The sequence below is a fragment of the Danio rerio genome, chromosome 2, assembly GCF_052040795.2.
Source record: "Danio rerio strain M-AB ecotype USA chromosome 2, GRCz13ab, whole genome shotgun sequence".
NCBI classification, from domain to species: Eukaryota; Metazoa; Chordata; class Actinopteri; order Cypriniformes; family Danionidae; genus Danio; species Danio rerio.
The window spans coordinates 23,267,370-23,283,536 of NC_141022.1; the positions used below are offsets into that span (position 1 = coordinate 23,267,370).

General features: G+C 36.5%; 1 protein-coding gene across 4 annotated transcripts in view; it reads right to left on the reverse strand.

Moving 5' to 3' along the window:
• The window catches only part of dpydb (dihydropyrimidine dehydrogenase b), a 303,079-nt gene that overhangs the window by 103,685 nt on the left and 183,227 nt on the right, over positions 1–16,167 (reverse strand). For all 4 annotated transcript variants that reach the window (XR_015477648.1, XM_087239143.1, NM_212893.1 and 1 more), the window contains 1 exon segment: positions 3,935–4,018. Coding sequence is in view for 3 of the 4 variants with exons in the window: in XM_087239143.1 (XP_087095269.1) it covers positions 3,935–4,018 (84 nt within the window). In the remaining variant the exon portion in view is untranslated.

Below are 16,167 nucleotides of genomic sequence, written 5' to 3' on the forward strand. Positions count from 1 at the left end.
CGAGGTGGTGATGTGGGCAAGACACATAGAGAGTGCATTTTATTATTTAAAAAAAAAATATTTCAATAGACCCAAGCAAAGTCCCTTTCAGGTAAGTCTTTCACTTGGCGGCCATCTTTAAAATGCCTCTCGGGAAGTATGCTCGAGCAATCTGTTTAAATGGGGAAAAATCAAATTCTCCAAAACTGTCTGCCAGCCTTATGATTACATTACATATTAAGAATTACCAATAAAATTAAGCAACAACTGTCTCATTTGTTTCGTTTTTAAACATTCGGATCAGACAAAATCTACATTTTCTGCATCTGCACTTAAAAGGAACGAGATCTCGACACCAACCTCCTTTACGTCCGATCTACACATAATTATAATCTAAATAATGCTTCATCAGATCACACTGGTCTTGGTCTTGATAGTGAATTTCCTTCAGAAATAACAGCAACTCTTTGATTGCAAGTTTGTGGGCGCTCTTGTAGTTTCCGTCCTTTAATATGCATTTGATAGGACTGACTGTACCTCACGTTCGTTTCATACAGATTATAAAACAAAAAAACTTTTGTTTTTAATTGCAGTTGGTTCATTTGAAAGAACATATTTCAAGCTTTATGTAAATATATTTTTTTATGTCTGTGAAGCAAGTATTCGCTGAGATTTCAGTGTGTTTGTTGACAATAAAAAACAGTCATAAAAGCACATGTCTGATCAGAGTCTCTCTCCTGGAGAAACGTCAGTCTTTAGCGATCATTGATTGGCTCTTATACTAGTAGGCAGGGCTTTTTTCACCATTTTGACTGTTACAGTTTTCCCCATACAAAACTATACGAGTGACATGTCGTGTATTCTTCAGTCTTTGACTGAGGTTAATTATTCCTCTTATATTACTGTTACCACACCTAAAGACATCGTTCAGATGCTGTATTTGAAGACATTTACCAGGCTCCCATGTGAAGGACTATTTTCTTATACATTTTATCCACTCCTTTTGTTTTGATTAGATTTTAAACTCGTGGAGGCTTTTAAAGGCTTCATTGCAGTGCTATAGAACTGCAATTCAGTCAAAACCTGACTGGAACTACTATAACTGTGCATTTATCTGAAAATAATTGCCGATGAACATCTTAGAATGTCCATCAGCAAATCAGAAGCAAGTATTCAAAATGTAAAAAATTTGAATAATGACATAATCCAATTCAGAACAGAAGCAAAGTCTCAGAATTTGATTTAAGATAACTCAAATTAATTAATTTGCACATATTAATTACTCACCTCAAGAAAAGCAATGAGAGCTAATTAAGTAATGTCAATTTAGATATCATGATGACTTCAATGCACTGGCAGACACCATTTGAGCACAAGCTACTGAGTGCTTTTGGAAGATCATTAAGCACTGCATGTCTACGGCCCCTGATAGCTTAAAGCTATGCCAACTTATGTCACCTTGCATTTTGAAAATGAAACATGCACATAGCATCATGAGATTGAAATGCAAAATCACTTATGCCCTTTTAAATCCTGTGGTTTGGAACAACTCCTCAATATGTCAGCCATGATTGTTGTCACTCTTTGGAGGTGGATTTATGCCATTAATGCAGTGTGAGTCCAACCTATAATCACCTTCCATCCCATCAATCTGTCATTCCCAGTCACGCTGCCTCTGTTCTTGCAGCAGAAGGAAAAATGCTCAAAATAAAAGTCATTTGGCTTTCTTACTTTGGATTTTGTGGGATTTTGAAAGCTTCCTAATCAGTGCAGTTAAAATTGTTGCTTTTATGCCTCAATGAGGATGCAAAAGCACCATTAAAGTAGTTTCTTGTGCTGTTTTTGAAGTCAAAAGACAGATTTGTGTAAGAAACATGAAGTTGTTGTCCACTGGCAACATTACCTAACCCTTCCTTTGATAATTTAACCATTATTTTTTTATTTATGATAATTTAATTAATTCTGAAAACGTACCCTACATACATTTCTGGGGATCACAAATTTTATAGTCAAAGGAATGTATGGCTGCATTTTATCTTTAAAATGGGGTGGTCAGTGGTAACCAGCTGACCCCTTACCCCCAGTTGAACGGCTTTTTCTGTTACCAGTTTGTTCATTGGTTATTTTCTGTTACCAGTTTGTTCAGTGGTTTGCCGCATACGTCGGCAGGCTTGAGATGCAGGGTTAGGGTAAGGGTTAGTTTTAAAACTGCATTTTAGAATGAAAATGATCCGCGTCCACCCAGCATTTCTGAACAACTCTCCATCCCAATTACACTGCTGGAAACGCATATCATGTGACCACACACACACAGTCTCTCTGACATGCACTGCAGCATATATACCCAGATGAGAGCTACGCTGGTTGGACTGTTCATCAGGATCTACGACTGGATCTAATCTCACTATATTTGTTATATGTGATATTTAATACATCTTGTCTATATCTAACAACATATTTTCTGACTTTGGTCTGTTGAATCTATTATTTGTTCTCAGATAACGTGTTTTGGCTGAGTGCGAAGATAGGTTAATAATTACTGCATAATTAACTGCATACACTGATTCTGCACATTTGACTGATTGTTTGCCTTTATTTCCTATATTGTATAAACTTATTGAACGTTATACTTTTATAATAGCCATTATTGATTATTAAACTGATATTCAGCAAAAGAGAGGGTAAGTTTCATATTTTTAATGAGAATAAAAGGAGGCAGTGATGTTATAGGCTCCATTTTGTTATAAATATACAGTGATTATGACAGTCATATAAATATGCAGCAAGATGCCTCAACATTTCTGTTAAGTTTGTTAAGTCTGTTAAGTTTCTAATATCAAAATGAAAAGAGGCAGTTCCTTAAATCATGCTTTCATTTTATTGTTAAGATAGGTGAAATAGCATAGCCAGGATGATGTGAATGAGGTTACACTTTCTTTTTAAATTTAGCCGACGTGTCCTCGGGAGTTTGTTTTCCATACCTTGCGAAGTCTGAACTTACAAGGAGAGGATGCAAGACTGAACTTTGTGTAGGCTACTTAATATTGAGGGAAAAGCCCTAATCAGACTGGCGAATAATGTCTACAGCCCCGCCTTCATTTTCAGGTGTCTCCGTTTTCCCCCATCCACACTAACATGGAGCAGCAGCGTTTTAAACTGAAAACGGTCTCTCCAGCATTTTCAAAATGTTCTTTTCGGCACTCGAAAACTCCAGTGTAGTGTGGACGAATGGCATAACAATAGCCAAACTTATGCATTTTAAAACTAAAATGTATTATTGTAAACGGGGCCTTAGTTGCGGAGTCTTAGCAGATTTTAAGCAAACGATTAACCAATACTCTAGTGAGATTTAGTAGACATGCAGTTGCATGTGTTATAAGGACCCTCAAAATTAAGTGATGCTCTATTTTTTCCCTATTTTTACAATTGTAATACCAATATTTCATCTTATCTTATCTTAGTTGAATAATAGATACATATTTCAGATTGAAGCATGACATTGCGATTGCACACACAACTAGATCCTGAACAATGAAAAAACACAATAAAACTGTATCATGATGAAACAAGATCATAACATCAAGAACATTTGGTTCAGCAAAAACATAAAAATTAATATTATAAATAAAAAAATACAAACAACCTATTGCTACTATTGTATAGAAGGATAGTATACACTTTAAAATATTTAGAGAATAATGACTCGAACATCTGTCTATTTCACAGTCACAAGGTTAATTTTTGGTCGATTTCACAGGCACTTAATTTATGTTATGGTCCCTGCGTCCCTTTTATGATCCTGAATCTTAACATTATACAGTAGGTCCCCATTAACACTAACTGTAAAAGCAGTCTGAATAACAAGCTTTGTGTGTCATGCAGAGGAAAAACCTATACAGTATATGAAACAGGCAGATTTTTCATTTTTGAAATCAGTCTATTTAGTCTGTCTTACCTGTCCACAGGCCAGTCCCATACCTCTCTCCCCCATGCCATGAGGGCAGGAGAGGTTCAGCTCCAAAGCATCAGCTTGAGACTCCTGTCGAGCAGAAATGAAGAAAACATCACTATAAATATTTATATAGTCATTTCTACAAACAAAAACAATGCAACAATACATTCAGGGCATTTTTTTTACTTTTTTAATACCAAAGGGAAATTGACATGTCACAGCAGAGCTTTTCATACTATAAAATAATTAGCATATATAAAAAGGCAATAATATTAATAGAATTACATTCACACTGCACATCTTAGTTTCAAACAACGAGCAGACACTAGAGCATATCTACAGTATCAGTGCTTTTAGAATTCTGAAAAATTCATCTAGTATGACTTTGCTTATACAATCTTATCACTGTTGGTAAAAATGACTTCCTGTATCGTTCCCTGTAACACCAATGCTTGAGCTAAAAGAGCTTGCACAGGCTTGGGCTGTATCAAAAAAGGGATGACATTCTTGCTTCATCATACTGACAAATTTACATTTAAATACATGCAGAAACTAGCATGTCTTACATGAAGAAGTGCATTTTCTAAGCATTTCTAAAGATCAGATTGTACTCGGTGTACTTGAATGTGCGTTTGAGACTGATAACAGTACAATCACTCAAACATGCTCAGGATGTGGGCCATACATGTTTACATCATGCAATCACAGATGAGATGCAGCAATACTCAAACAAAAATTATCATATTAGACGAAGAGAGGTCTGTAGATATGATGTACATCCATTCTACAATTATTTGTAAATGTTAAAAAATGTAATGTGTGTATTTATATAGCGCATTTATTGTGTATGGCCATACACCCAATTTGCTTCACAATCATGAGGGGGGTCTCTCCACACCACCACCAGTGTGCCGCATCCATTTGGATGATGCAACGGCTGCCACAGGACAACGGCGCCAGTGCGCTCACCACAAACCAGCTATTGGAGGAGAGGAGAGACAGTGATAGAGCCAATTCGGTGGAAGGGGATGATTGGGAGGCCATGGTCGTAAGGGCCGATAGAGGGACTTTGGCCAGGACACCGGGGTTACACCCCTGCTCTTTCACGAGAAGTGCCATGGGATTTTTAATGGCCACAGAGAGTCAGGACCTCGGTTTAACGTCTCATCTGAAAGACGGCGCCCACTGACAGTGTAGTGTCCCCTTCTCTTTTACTGGGGCATTAGGACTCACACAGACCACAGGTTGAGCGCCCCCTGCTGGTCTCACTAACACCCCTTCCACATGTTGTAAGTGGTTTTACATGTAGTTCTATTTGATATTGTTATGACAATCACAACACGTATTTGTTCTCAAAGAGGTCATTCGAGTGTCAGACTTATGATAAAACAAACAGACAAGAACAGAGTAAAAAAATAACAAATATTAAATGACCATAATTGCCTCGTCCTAGATTAGATTGCAATACATCTGCATGTTAGTCAAGAACACAAACCACTCCACTGAATCACTTGATGTTCCCTCAAAACAACGTAGAGTGTATAATTCCTCAATTTGTGAAATTGGTTTCAGAATGTTTCAAAGCTTCAACACATTTGCTTGAAGTTTGCCTGCCCACCACTACATGGAAATACTAGAAAAGACTAAGGCACAAGACACAATACAATTTCCAACAATGATGATGTGTGAGTGTGGTGTCTAAATGTTGTGTCAGTGAAATCAGCATCCAGACGAGTAGACTGTTTCAGCTTTGAGATACAAAGCATGATGGTAGATGTAGTCCGAGTGAATGGCCGGTGGAGTGTTCATATAGCAAGTCAATAAATTAATACCATTGGAGTTTTACGGTATAAAGACCAAGCCGTTATTTTAATAGGCGGAGTTTACAGATTACAAGCATGATGTGACTGCGTCTAGATTGCAAGCGTATTTTTCTAGGAATGTGATGTTAATCGGGTAGCCTTTGCTCCTGTTCAATCAAAACTTTCCAAGAGAACACAGCAAACCTCATTACCACCCTTAAAGACCACCACAAATCGGCAGTCTTCAAATTAAACAAGTAGTGACAGAAAACACCTTTAATAACATAAGAAACATCCACATCCTAAATAACCTACCACAACTTCTTTTGTCATCATTATATTTTAAAAGAAAGTCTAAATGCTTTCATAGATGCGTTTTGAAAGATTCGAGAGGTGATCTCTCTGCGATCGTTACAAACACGTGTTTTCCAAACAGCGGGTTGTGATCTGTATGAATCACAGATCACCTGTGATCCATTACACCCCTAATAAGCAGATGTGTTTGATTAAAGTTGGAGCTAAGCTATCCAGGACACCGGCCCTCCAGAACCAAGGTTGCCCACCCCTGCTTTATATTAAGTATAATACAAGCTTAAACTTAAACATAAGGGAAAATGCTCACTGTTTTAATCTCATTATAATCAGTGCGGTCAATTAAACACAATCTGGAGCCTGCATATTAATGATCCTGTGTGGGGAGTCAGAGTCGGTGTATTGTTGAGATTAGCATGTTTTTTACCAGGATGTTACACGGTGAGCTTTGAGTCTCACGGTATACAATTTAGGTATATCCAGATCTTCATTAAACGGCATCTTAAAAAAAAAAAAAAAAAGTAAATAAAACAGCGAAACATGGTGCATCATATCTTTGGAAACATCACCTGGTTTGATATTTTTGGAACGGAATAAATATATATTTTAATACACTGAAGCGTCTAAATATGTAATGTGTCCAAGTATGTAAAACAGCAGGAGCCTCCCAGAAGCCGTGAAAAGAAAAAGAGACAAATCTATAACAAAAAGAGAAAAAAAGCACCCTGAGCACTTCCCAGCATTCAAAAGGCATAAAATGGTGTGCTTAAAATAGACCCAGAAGAACTCTTTGACATGTCAAAGCTGCCACAGAGTCGTCTTATAAAAAAGGGAAGCAGAAAAAAAGGCAGCACAGGTGGATGGGGAGCGAGAGAGCGAGCGAGGCTGCTGGAAGTGGGAAAGCATTCAACAGGCAATTACGCTCTGGCGGCCGTTCTGAACCACACTGAAATGGGGAGAGCCAGAACGATTTCTCCGCTACACACCCTACAAACCTGCTGCTTCAGACACACAGCCATGGCTTTCCTAAAGCCTGACAGCCATTAGAGAGAAGAGAAAAAAAAGAGAAAGAGAGAGAGAGCGCGATTTGGCTGGGTTTGAGAGACACAAAATGACAGACAAGGCAGGCAGGAGACAGAACTGTGCAAATCTACTCCAAGGTGTGCTGATATAAGGTGCATAATATATTATATGGCCAAAAATACGAGGACATCTGCTTTGTGAACATTTCATTCCACAAATGATGGAGAATAATTTGATGTTGGTCCATACTGCAATAACACACTTCTCTGGGAAGGTTTTTCTGGGCAGTGCTGGAATTTTTACTTCTACATCAACATTGCTGTGGTTAGTACTTGTGTTAAGTGAAACAAGTTTTGAATGGATAATATGTGAATAAAAAAAAAGTACCTTAATTTATACATACAGTCAGAATTATTAGCCCCCATGTTTTTTTTCTCCAATTTCTGTTTAACTGAGAGAAGATTTTTCCAACACATTTCTCAACATAATAGTTTTAATAACTCATCTCTAATAACTATTTTATTTGATCTTTGCCATGATGGCAGTAAATAATAGTTTTTTTTTTTAAATAAAAACAATTAAAACTGCTTTTATTCTAGCTGAAATAAACCAGATAAGACTTTCTCCAGAAAAAATATAAATAAATAAAATTTCCTTGCTTTGTTAAACATCATTTGGGGAATATTAAGAAAAACAAAATCAAAAGGGTAATAAATCCGACTTCAACTGAATCCGAAGCTGATATGATCTGCTATGCTTTTAAATGCAGTGATCAACTAATGCAATGAAAAAATAATCTTTAAAAAATTACTAATATTCAGCAAAAGAAAAAAGTCATACAGGTTGGAAAAGAAATGAGGGTAAATAATATTAGCCGTTTTAGGGCGAATTATTGTATTTATTTTTACTTTACATCCAAATATGAATATTTTAATGACTTTTTAAACCATTTAATACTTTAAATAATAAACTAAAACTGCCAGTAGTTGGAAATTTATTTAAAGCATTACAACAGTTAACTCATTCGGCAATTAAGTATGTTAAGTACACGTACACAGATTTTTTTTGTAAAGTTTTCCCCACTTTGGTTAAAAAAAATCTCTATCCACATGAAAACGCACTGTGATGTATGTTAAGGGCATGCCGAACCAGCAGGTGGAGATGACAATTACAATGCTGAGTTCACAATCAAATGAAGAATTAAGTATATTTCAAGAGTTCACACTTAGCTAATGCTTGATACTGATTGAAGGTTTGAGATGCTATCCCACGAGAGAACTCTGAGCTCAAAGATACTTGAGCCCAGGGCTCCTGCCTGGTCATTTAGCACAATAGGGGGTCCAAGGTCAGGTAGGTCTTGAGAGCTCCCCATTTTAAAGGAGAAAACAGGGGGATTTGGTGGATGGGAGAATTCTTTAGAAATGAAGGCAAGAAAGGCTTGCTATTTATACTTGAATTCGTCAGATTGGTTTATCATTGATTATTGATGTGAGACCAGCTGTGGTCAATCATAAACTGCATACATTTCAATTCAAATGTAGAAACAGAGGCTGATTACTGTCCTGAGGTTGAACAACACTAAAAATAGGGATGTTTGTATTAAAGAGCCTTCTTTAATTTATATTGTTCATTTTTAATTTGTAGTGTAACTTCACAGTTAAAGTTTTAGTTAATTTATATTAAAGCGTCTTATTTAGTTTGTACAATTCACTTTTTTATTTAGATTTTGTTATAAAATTCTAATTTAGTTATTGCAGAAAGGATTTTATTTTGTAAAAAAAAGTGCTGGATTTAGTGACTAAAACGTGAATCATGAGATTAGTATCGTGAATCGTATCGAATCATGAGTCAGGTGAATCATTACATCCCTAATACAAAGCAAGCTAATGATCAATGAAACAATTAGAATAATAAAAATAAGAAATATTAAAATAATATGATGACAAGCAAAAACATAACCATGACAACAGAAAGAAAACAATGAGACAAACTCAATCCCAATTCAGAGGATGCATCTTTCTGTGATGCAATACGTATACACATAAATATACACACACAAACACAAACACACACACAAACACACACACATACAGAGAGTACATGTTTATATAAATAAATGTCAATATGTTATAACTCCCCTGAAGGGAAAAATGAACCAATACAGTCCTACACTATTCATATTCCTCCTCCATCAAACTTTACAGACGCCAATATGTGCGTGGACGGTTGGGAATGTGGGTAGCCCTCTCTGTCAGATTCAGATTTCACGTCAGTCCGAGATCCGTTTGTCAGACTGCCAGATGGTGAAGAGTGAGTGATTAATCAGAGAATGCATTTCCCCCGCTCCCGAACCCAATAGTGACGAGCTCTTCGCCACTCCAGCTGATGCTTGCCGTTGCTCGCGGTGATCTTAGATTTGTATGCAGCTGCATGGCCAAGGAAACTAAATTTATAAAGCCCCTGATGAACAGTTCTTGTGCCGTTCTGTGTTTCCTGAGACTGGTGGATTCAAGCAAGGACAGATGATATTTCTGCGCAATGCACCTTAACATTCAACAGCCCCATTCTGCGCTTTTCACCTGTGACTTATATGAAAGATGGCATCTTTGGACAGAATCAAGTTAATTTTATTTGTGATTTCCAACAATGGCATGAAAGAAAACAAGAGCATCACCTGTGTGTTGTAAGAGCTTTTTGCGTGCTCAATACAATAGAACAACTTCAAAGCTGATGATGACCTCTTATCTTGAAATAGTAATAAGTGCATGACATCAAAGCCCCCCACTTGAACGACAAAAACAAAAGACAACTATTGTGTTTGTCTAGTTAAAAATAAGTAGACCTGCATGTATAGCAGACTCTCCTATAATAGTAATTCTGGGCTTCACGTAGCAAAGGGGTTGTATTATTTTAATGGTCCTCATTAGTCATTCTGATGTCTACACTACCTGACAAAAGTCTTGTCGTCGATCCCAACTGTAATAATAACAAATAATAACTTGACTTCTAGTTGACCATTTGGAAAAGTGGCAGAAGGTAGATTTTTCTAATGAATCATCTGTTGAACTGCATCCCAGTCATGCCAAATACTGCAGAAAACCTATTGACCCAAGATTCTCAAAGAAATCAGTCAAGTTTGGTGAAGGAAATGTCATGGTTTGGGTTTACTTTCAGTATGGGGATGTGCGAGAGATCTGCAGAGTGGATGGCAGCATCAACAGCCTGAGGTATCATGAGATTTGTGCTGCCCTTTACATTACAAACCACAGGAGAGGGAAGTTCTTCAGCAGGATAGCACACCTTCTCATACTTCAGCCTCTACATCAAAGTTCCTGAAAGCAAAGAAGGTTAAGGTGCTCCAGGATTGGCCAGCCCAGTCACCAGTTCATGAACATTATTGAGCATGTCTGGGGAAAGATGAAGGAGGAGGCATTGAAGATGAATCCAAAAAATCGTGATGAACTCTGGGAGTCCTGCAAGAATGCTTTCTTTGTCATTCCAGATGACTTTGTTTATAAGTCATTTGGGTCATTGCAGAAATGCATGGATGCAGTCCTTCAAGATCATGGGAGTCGTACACAATATAAATTTTCCACTGCACTTTAACTTTATATTCAATACTGCACATTATTTCTTTTAAGTGACAAGACTTTTGTCTAAGCAAAGTCAGACCTTACTGTCCTGATTAAATAAGTAAAAATCAAGGCATGATTATACTTTATTTTGGTGAAATAAGCGTAATCTAGAGGCCTTTGCCTTTCATATAAGCCTCTTCTGATACCAAGTCTTCAAGTGAAGTTATTATTAGTTGTTCTTAAAACTTGGACCTCTGTCAGGTATTGTATGAGTAACTTCCCAACTATATGTTAACAAGCATTTAGTTTAGTATTAGTTAATTGTTATGCCTGTTTTACACATACTCCGTCTGCAGTGCGTATATTTTTCTGTGTCCACATTAACTGGTTATAGCTTTTTTTTTTCTCAATGCAGTTGCACTCTGGCAGTGTGTTCCAGTTGTGGTGTGTCAGAGCTCTGCACCATGTATATTTTTGTGCTGTGTTGGATACGGAGAATAACAGGTGGCAAAATTACTATTGATTTACAAAAAATAGTAAAAATGGTATCATATACGCATGCTTAAAGGGTAAAATGTTCATTTCATTTCATCTTCCTTCTGCTTAGTCCCACACTTATACACTACGGGTAATTTTGTTAATCCAATTCACCTTTAGCGCATGTCCTTGGGCTGTGGGGTAAACCAAGAGCACTCTGAGGAAACCCACACAAAGGGAGAACATGCAAACTCCACACAGAAATGCAAAAGCAGAAATAAAATACATTTTATACAGTTCAAAGATGGTGACGAGAGAAAGTCAATCACATTGCTGGCTGGCTGTTTGTCAGAAAACTAGTGTGTAAGATAAAAGATGCCATATTATTTTTCCTGAAATGTCTTTTGCGAACAACAAAACGGTTACACTACATTACTCAGAAACTAGATGATATGAATGATTTTTCCCTTAATAACCCACAGATTGTCTTGTATAAAAATGTGAAAGCCAAGAAAAAAAGATTAAACAATGGTTTCCTCAACTATTATTTTTAAAGTGCAATGTTTAGATGCATTTAAATGTTACTTAAATGTTAAATATTTTACATAAAAAACGCAAATGAGATATTTATCATGCACATTTTGGCAGTAAAGTCAGTTCTGTGAGGAAAAAGATTTACTACTGAGCACAGAGCTGTGACTTACTGACAAAATGTGCACAACAATCACAGCTTTGGCTGAATCATGATTTTGATTACAATTGAGTAAGACTAATGATGTATGGCTAACCTTAAAGTCTCCATGAACCAGAAGCTGTGACCGTTATTTTCCTTTGTATTGTGACACAGTTCTTAGAGAAATGGAATATTAAATGACAAAACAGTGAGCGTGGTACTGCAATCTGAATGGATGTATATAGTAAAGTAGGCATTTCATTCAGAAAGATCAGGAAAAGTGTTTGGGGAGAGTTATTAGAACCTAACAGACATCTCCTGCTCAACTATTCAGTTTGTTGTTAAAACTGATAGTTGGAGCAGCTTGAATGAAATGTTAGCTATGCCCAATTCCTAAGATATACGTAATCTGACAATTAAAGCTATGACCAAATGCTAAACGGCACATGTGCAGTCTGTTGCACTTTATATTCTAGTACATGTACTTAATGTGTATTTACAATGCCTCTTCTAAGAAAGCGATTTTTTATAGTTAGGTTCAAGGGTACGTTTAGGGATAAGAGATTACATAAACTAGTAGGGAAATCAGATCTGTTTAGGCAGATGTCCACTCTATGAATGGCACCATATCATAATGGCTAGGTGTACAGTCCCCATGTATCTAACCAGGCTTTTGAAACAATTGAATGAGAATTCCTCTGTTGCTGAGTTTTACTATATCCAAAGAGGATTGACCGGGATATATGTAATGTCTTGCTGTTGTCGCAGTCAACTTCTTTGTGTTTTATGAGAACTTGCCACCAAGGTCATGTTAAGAGTGGTTAAAAATATATCAGAAATTTTATTTGAGCATCCAAACTGACAACTATCAATACAAATCTGATTGGAATCATATTCAATGTCCTTTGATGGACACAAAGCCTTCTAGCCAACAGTCTAAAAGGGACCATCAAAATCAGATGTTACCATTAAAGGTTACTGCAGGATGTACTGTGTTACAAGATTATGAGGTTTTATGTAAAAAATATATCTTTTTATATTAAAATGTCATGTTAAATATGTACTACTTACCAATTCTTTATTGAACTTAGCTAATAATAAAAAAGAAAATAGTTTCAAAGCCAATTTTGAGCATTTTCATTGTATGGCGCAAGCTTTGAGCTGTGACTTACCTGCAGGACTCCGAAAAAATGATGTTTGTTTGTGTGTGTGTGTATGTGTGTGTGTGTGTGTGTGTGTGTGTGTGTGTGTGTGTGAGTGAGACAGAGTGAGTGGAGAATGTCTGGATACGCTCCATTAGACAGCCAGAGGCCTCAACACAAACACTGATCAGACCTGACACTAACTTTGACAAGAACTAACCACTCCAGTGTGATCAAAGCCAGACTGCCCGGCCCAATCCAGCTCATAGCTACATCAAGGCATCTTTGATAGACAATTCTGTTGGGCCCTTTAACATAGTGCACTTCTTTAATGAATTAATTAATGATTGACATTAAAAGAAAAAAAAAAAACTGAACCCTTCTTCAGTTAAAGCAAGAATATGTGAGAATTTGCTGCTAGGACTCTCTAATATCTTCTAAGTCTTTGAAATGTCATAAAAGCACAGGGAGTATGACTCATCAAAATCATAACCCAAAATCCAAACAGCACAAGTCCAGGGAAAATCGGAATAAAATACCACATTAATGGCGCTGACCTTATTCTTTGAGCACGAGCAGGTGCAGCCATTCGAATCTTTTTTGGCTCAAGACTTCCGCTCTCAATCATTTCCACTGACTTTTAGATGTTAAAAACAGCTTGTTACTCTGCTAAATGTTGCAATCTGATATTTTCTTATTATATATTTCTTCTTTTGAGTATAGTCTAGGGCTGCACGATTCTGGCCAAAATGAAAATCAAGATTTTTTTTGCTTAAAATCAAGTTCACAATTTTCTCACGATCTGTAGATGTGAAATAAAGTTTAATATGATTACCTTCAAATATATGGTAAAACAGCAACAATAATAGGCCTATGTGTAGGTCTACTGTTGGTTAAAATGCTACATTTTGCATAGTTCATAGTTCATAGACTTTGAATGGTGAATTTGAATAGACTTTAAATTTGTCCTGTTCGTTCGCAGAATACAACTATTCTAATTTAAAGTTGAGTATATGTTTGGGACATGTGCGTTTCATTTGTTATTAAAAACATTATAAGGCCATTTTTACACTGGTAAAATAAAACATTTATCATTTATCAGATTTCCTCTTGCATTATTTGCAACATTATACTGTATAAGCTAGATTAGTCATATTGACCCAGCAAACATTTAGTTTCATGCACAACACTTTGTGTTAGCTATAAAAAAAAAAAAACCTTTACCGCTAAGTGCAGCTCATGTTGTGGCTGCCGCTACTCTTAGAAAAAAAAAAAAAAAAAAAAAAAAAGCATACACGCAAATCCTACATCCCACATGGCTCTCTAACGATCGCTCTGTGCAACAAACTGAATGTTATTTACAACTTCATTACCTATTATTCACAGCCTATGCAGGTTCTGTTCACTAGACACTAGATGCATAGGGCACATATGCATCCTCTCGGTAGTAAACAAACGTGATTTTGCGGCCATGAATATGTCATTACCATATGACAGAAATAACATTTTGGGGTGAATTATACCTTATAAATATGGTATAAATACCATTGGAAGGTGTCCATGTTGCTGAGCAAAGTATATAAAACAATGTAAAAAATGCGTCCGTTCGCCTTTACACTTCTCTCATGACCTTGAAAATGTAATTGCCAGAATCGTAGGTAAGCTGGATTAAGATCGTCTGACAAGTTAAATCGAGATTGCGATCTTTGTTTAATTAGTGCAAAATTGTGGAAACTGAATTGGAAGTCCTAAAATGATTGCAAAAATAAGCGTATTGCAGAAATAGGGTCAATAGTTGCATGTCAATTTACTGAGCCCCAGGCCTTCCAAGATGTAAGTGTAACTTCAATAGAACAATAAAGAAGATTTTTAGTTGTTCCCTGCTATCAAATAATGTTGGTCATGTGTTGCCATCACTTTGAGATTTAAAAAAAACATATGTATTATAAAAATGTATTAGACGGCATAAAAGAACAAGAGAGCTGACATACTTGGGTTTGTTTATTACAGAGAAAGAGAGAGATTGTTTTTCTGTTATCAGTACTTTAATACCTATTTTGTTCTGACAAAGTTTTCATTTTACTCATTACATTTTCCCACAAATATTTGTACTTCATCCTCCTTACTTTTTTTAAACCTGGCACTTTATATTGGTTTACACTTGACACAATCTATATTAAGCAATCATTTAGGTCATAAGACCACAGTGCCTTGTCAGGAACCACATGTAGTAATTATGATTTGCATGAACATGGTTTTTGAATCTTAAACAGATGTCATCCACTGACCTCCATTATATGGTGACAGAGTACAAAATTTTAACAAAGCAAATGTAAATAAATGTAGTAAAACAACACATCTTTACAGTTCTTTTAAAGAAGGTAAGTTACCTACATGTTGGATGGTGTGAGTAAATGAATGTGACATTTTCATTTTTGGATGAACTATGGCTTAAAGATTATTTTCAAGGGATGATATCCAGTCGTTGCTGAGAGTTCTGTGATTGGTGAAAGTTTGGCTATTGCAAGGATATTTCAAAAGTTTCAAACACTTGCCCAAGCAAACTGCCCAGGAAAATTTGGTTGGTAAACACTTTAAAACTTCCATTGATCCATGTCAATTGTTTAATTACTCGAGGTACAGTACATTACTTGTTGTGCTCCACCTTTTTTGAGATCTTCTGTTAAACCCCATCCCTAGTCTTTTTGATGTCTTACCACATCTTTGACATTGTTGATTCATTACCTCCAAATAGAACCATTGAGACCAATATCCCACTTAGGCCCTTTGACCAGTTGGCTCTGCTTGGACTCGGACTTGGACTTGCTGCTAAGCTTCACTATGGACCATTGTCCCTAAGCTTCACTGGGCTTCCTCATCCAACCCAGGCTCATTCTGAAAACAAACCATTATATACATTTCTGGAGAGCACCAAATACATCCCAGCAGTTTTTTTTTTTTTTGCGAATCCACCAAAGGCTGCTGTGTATGCTTTTTAAAATCTTAAAATTTTCTTGCGAGTGCCATTCCTGCCTGCTCTTCTCGCGTATATCCACCAAAGGCCGCTGTTGACTGACTGACTGATCGACTGACCTACCCTTTTCCTTCTCTAAACACAACAAATAGTGTTTTCAAAAGCACAGACTGACCATCGCTCACCCACTTTCCTAAACACAACCAACAGTTTTAATAAGCAATCAAGAAAAAGAAAAACCCTGGTCTGTTTTTTTCC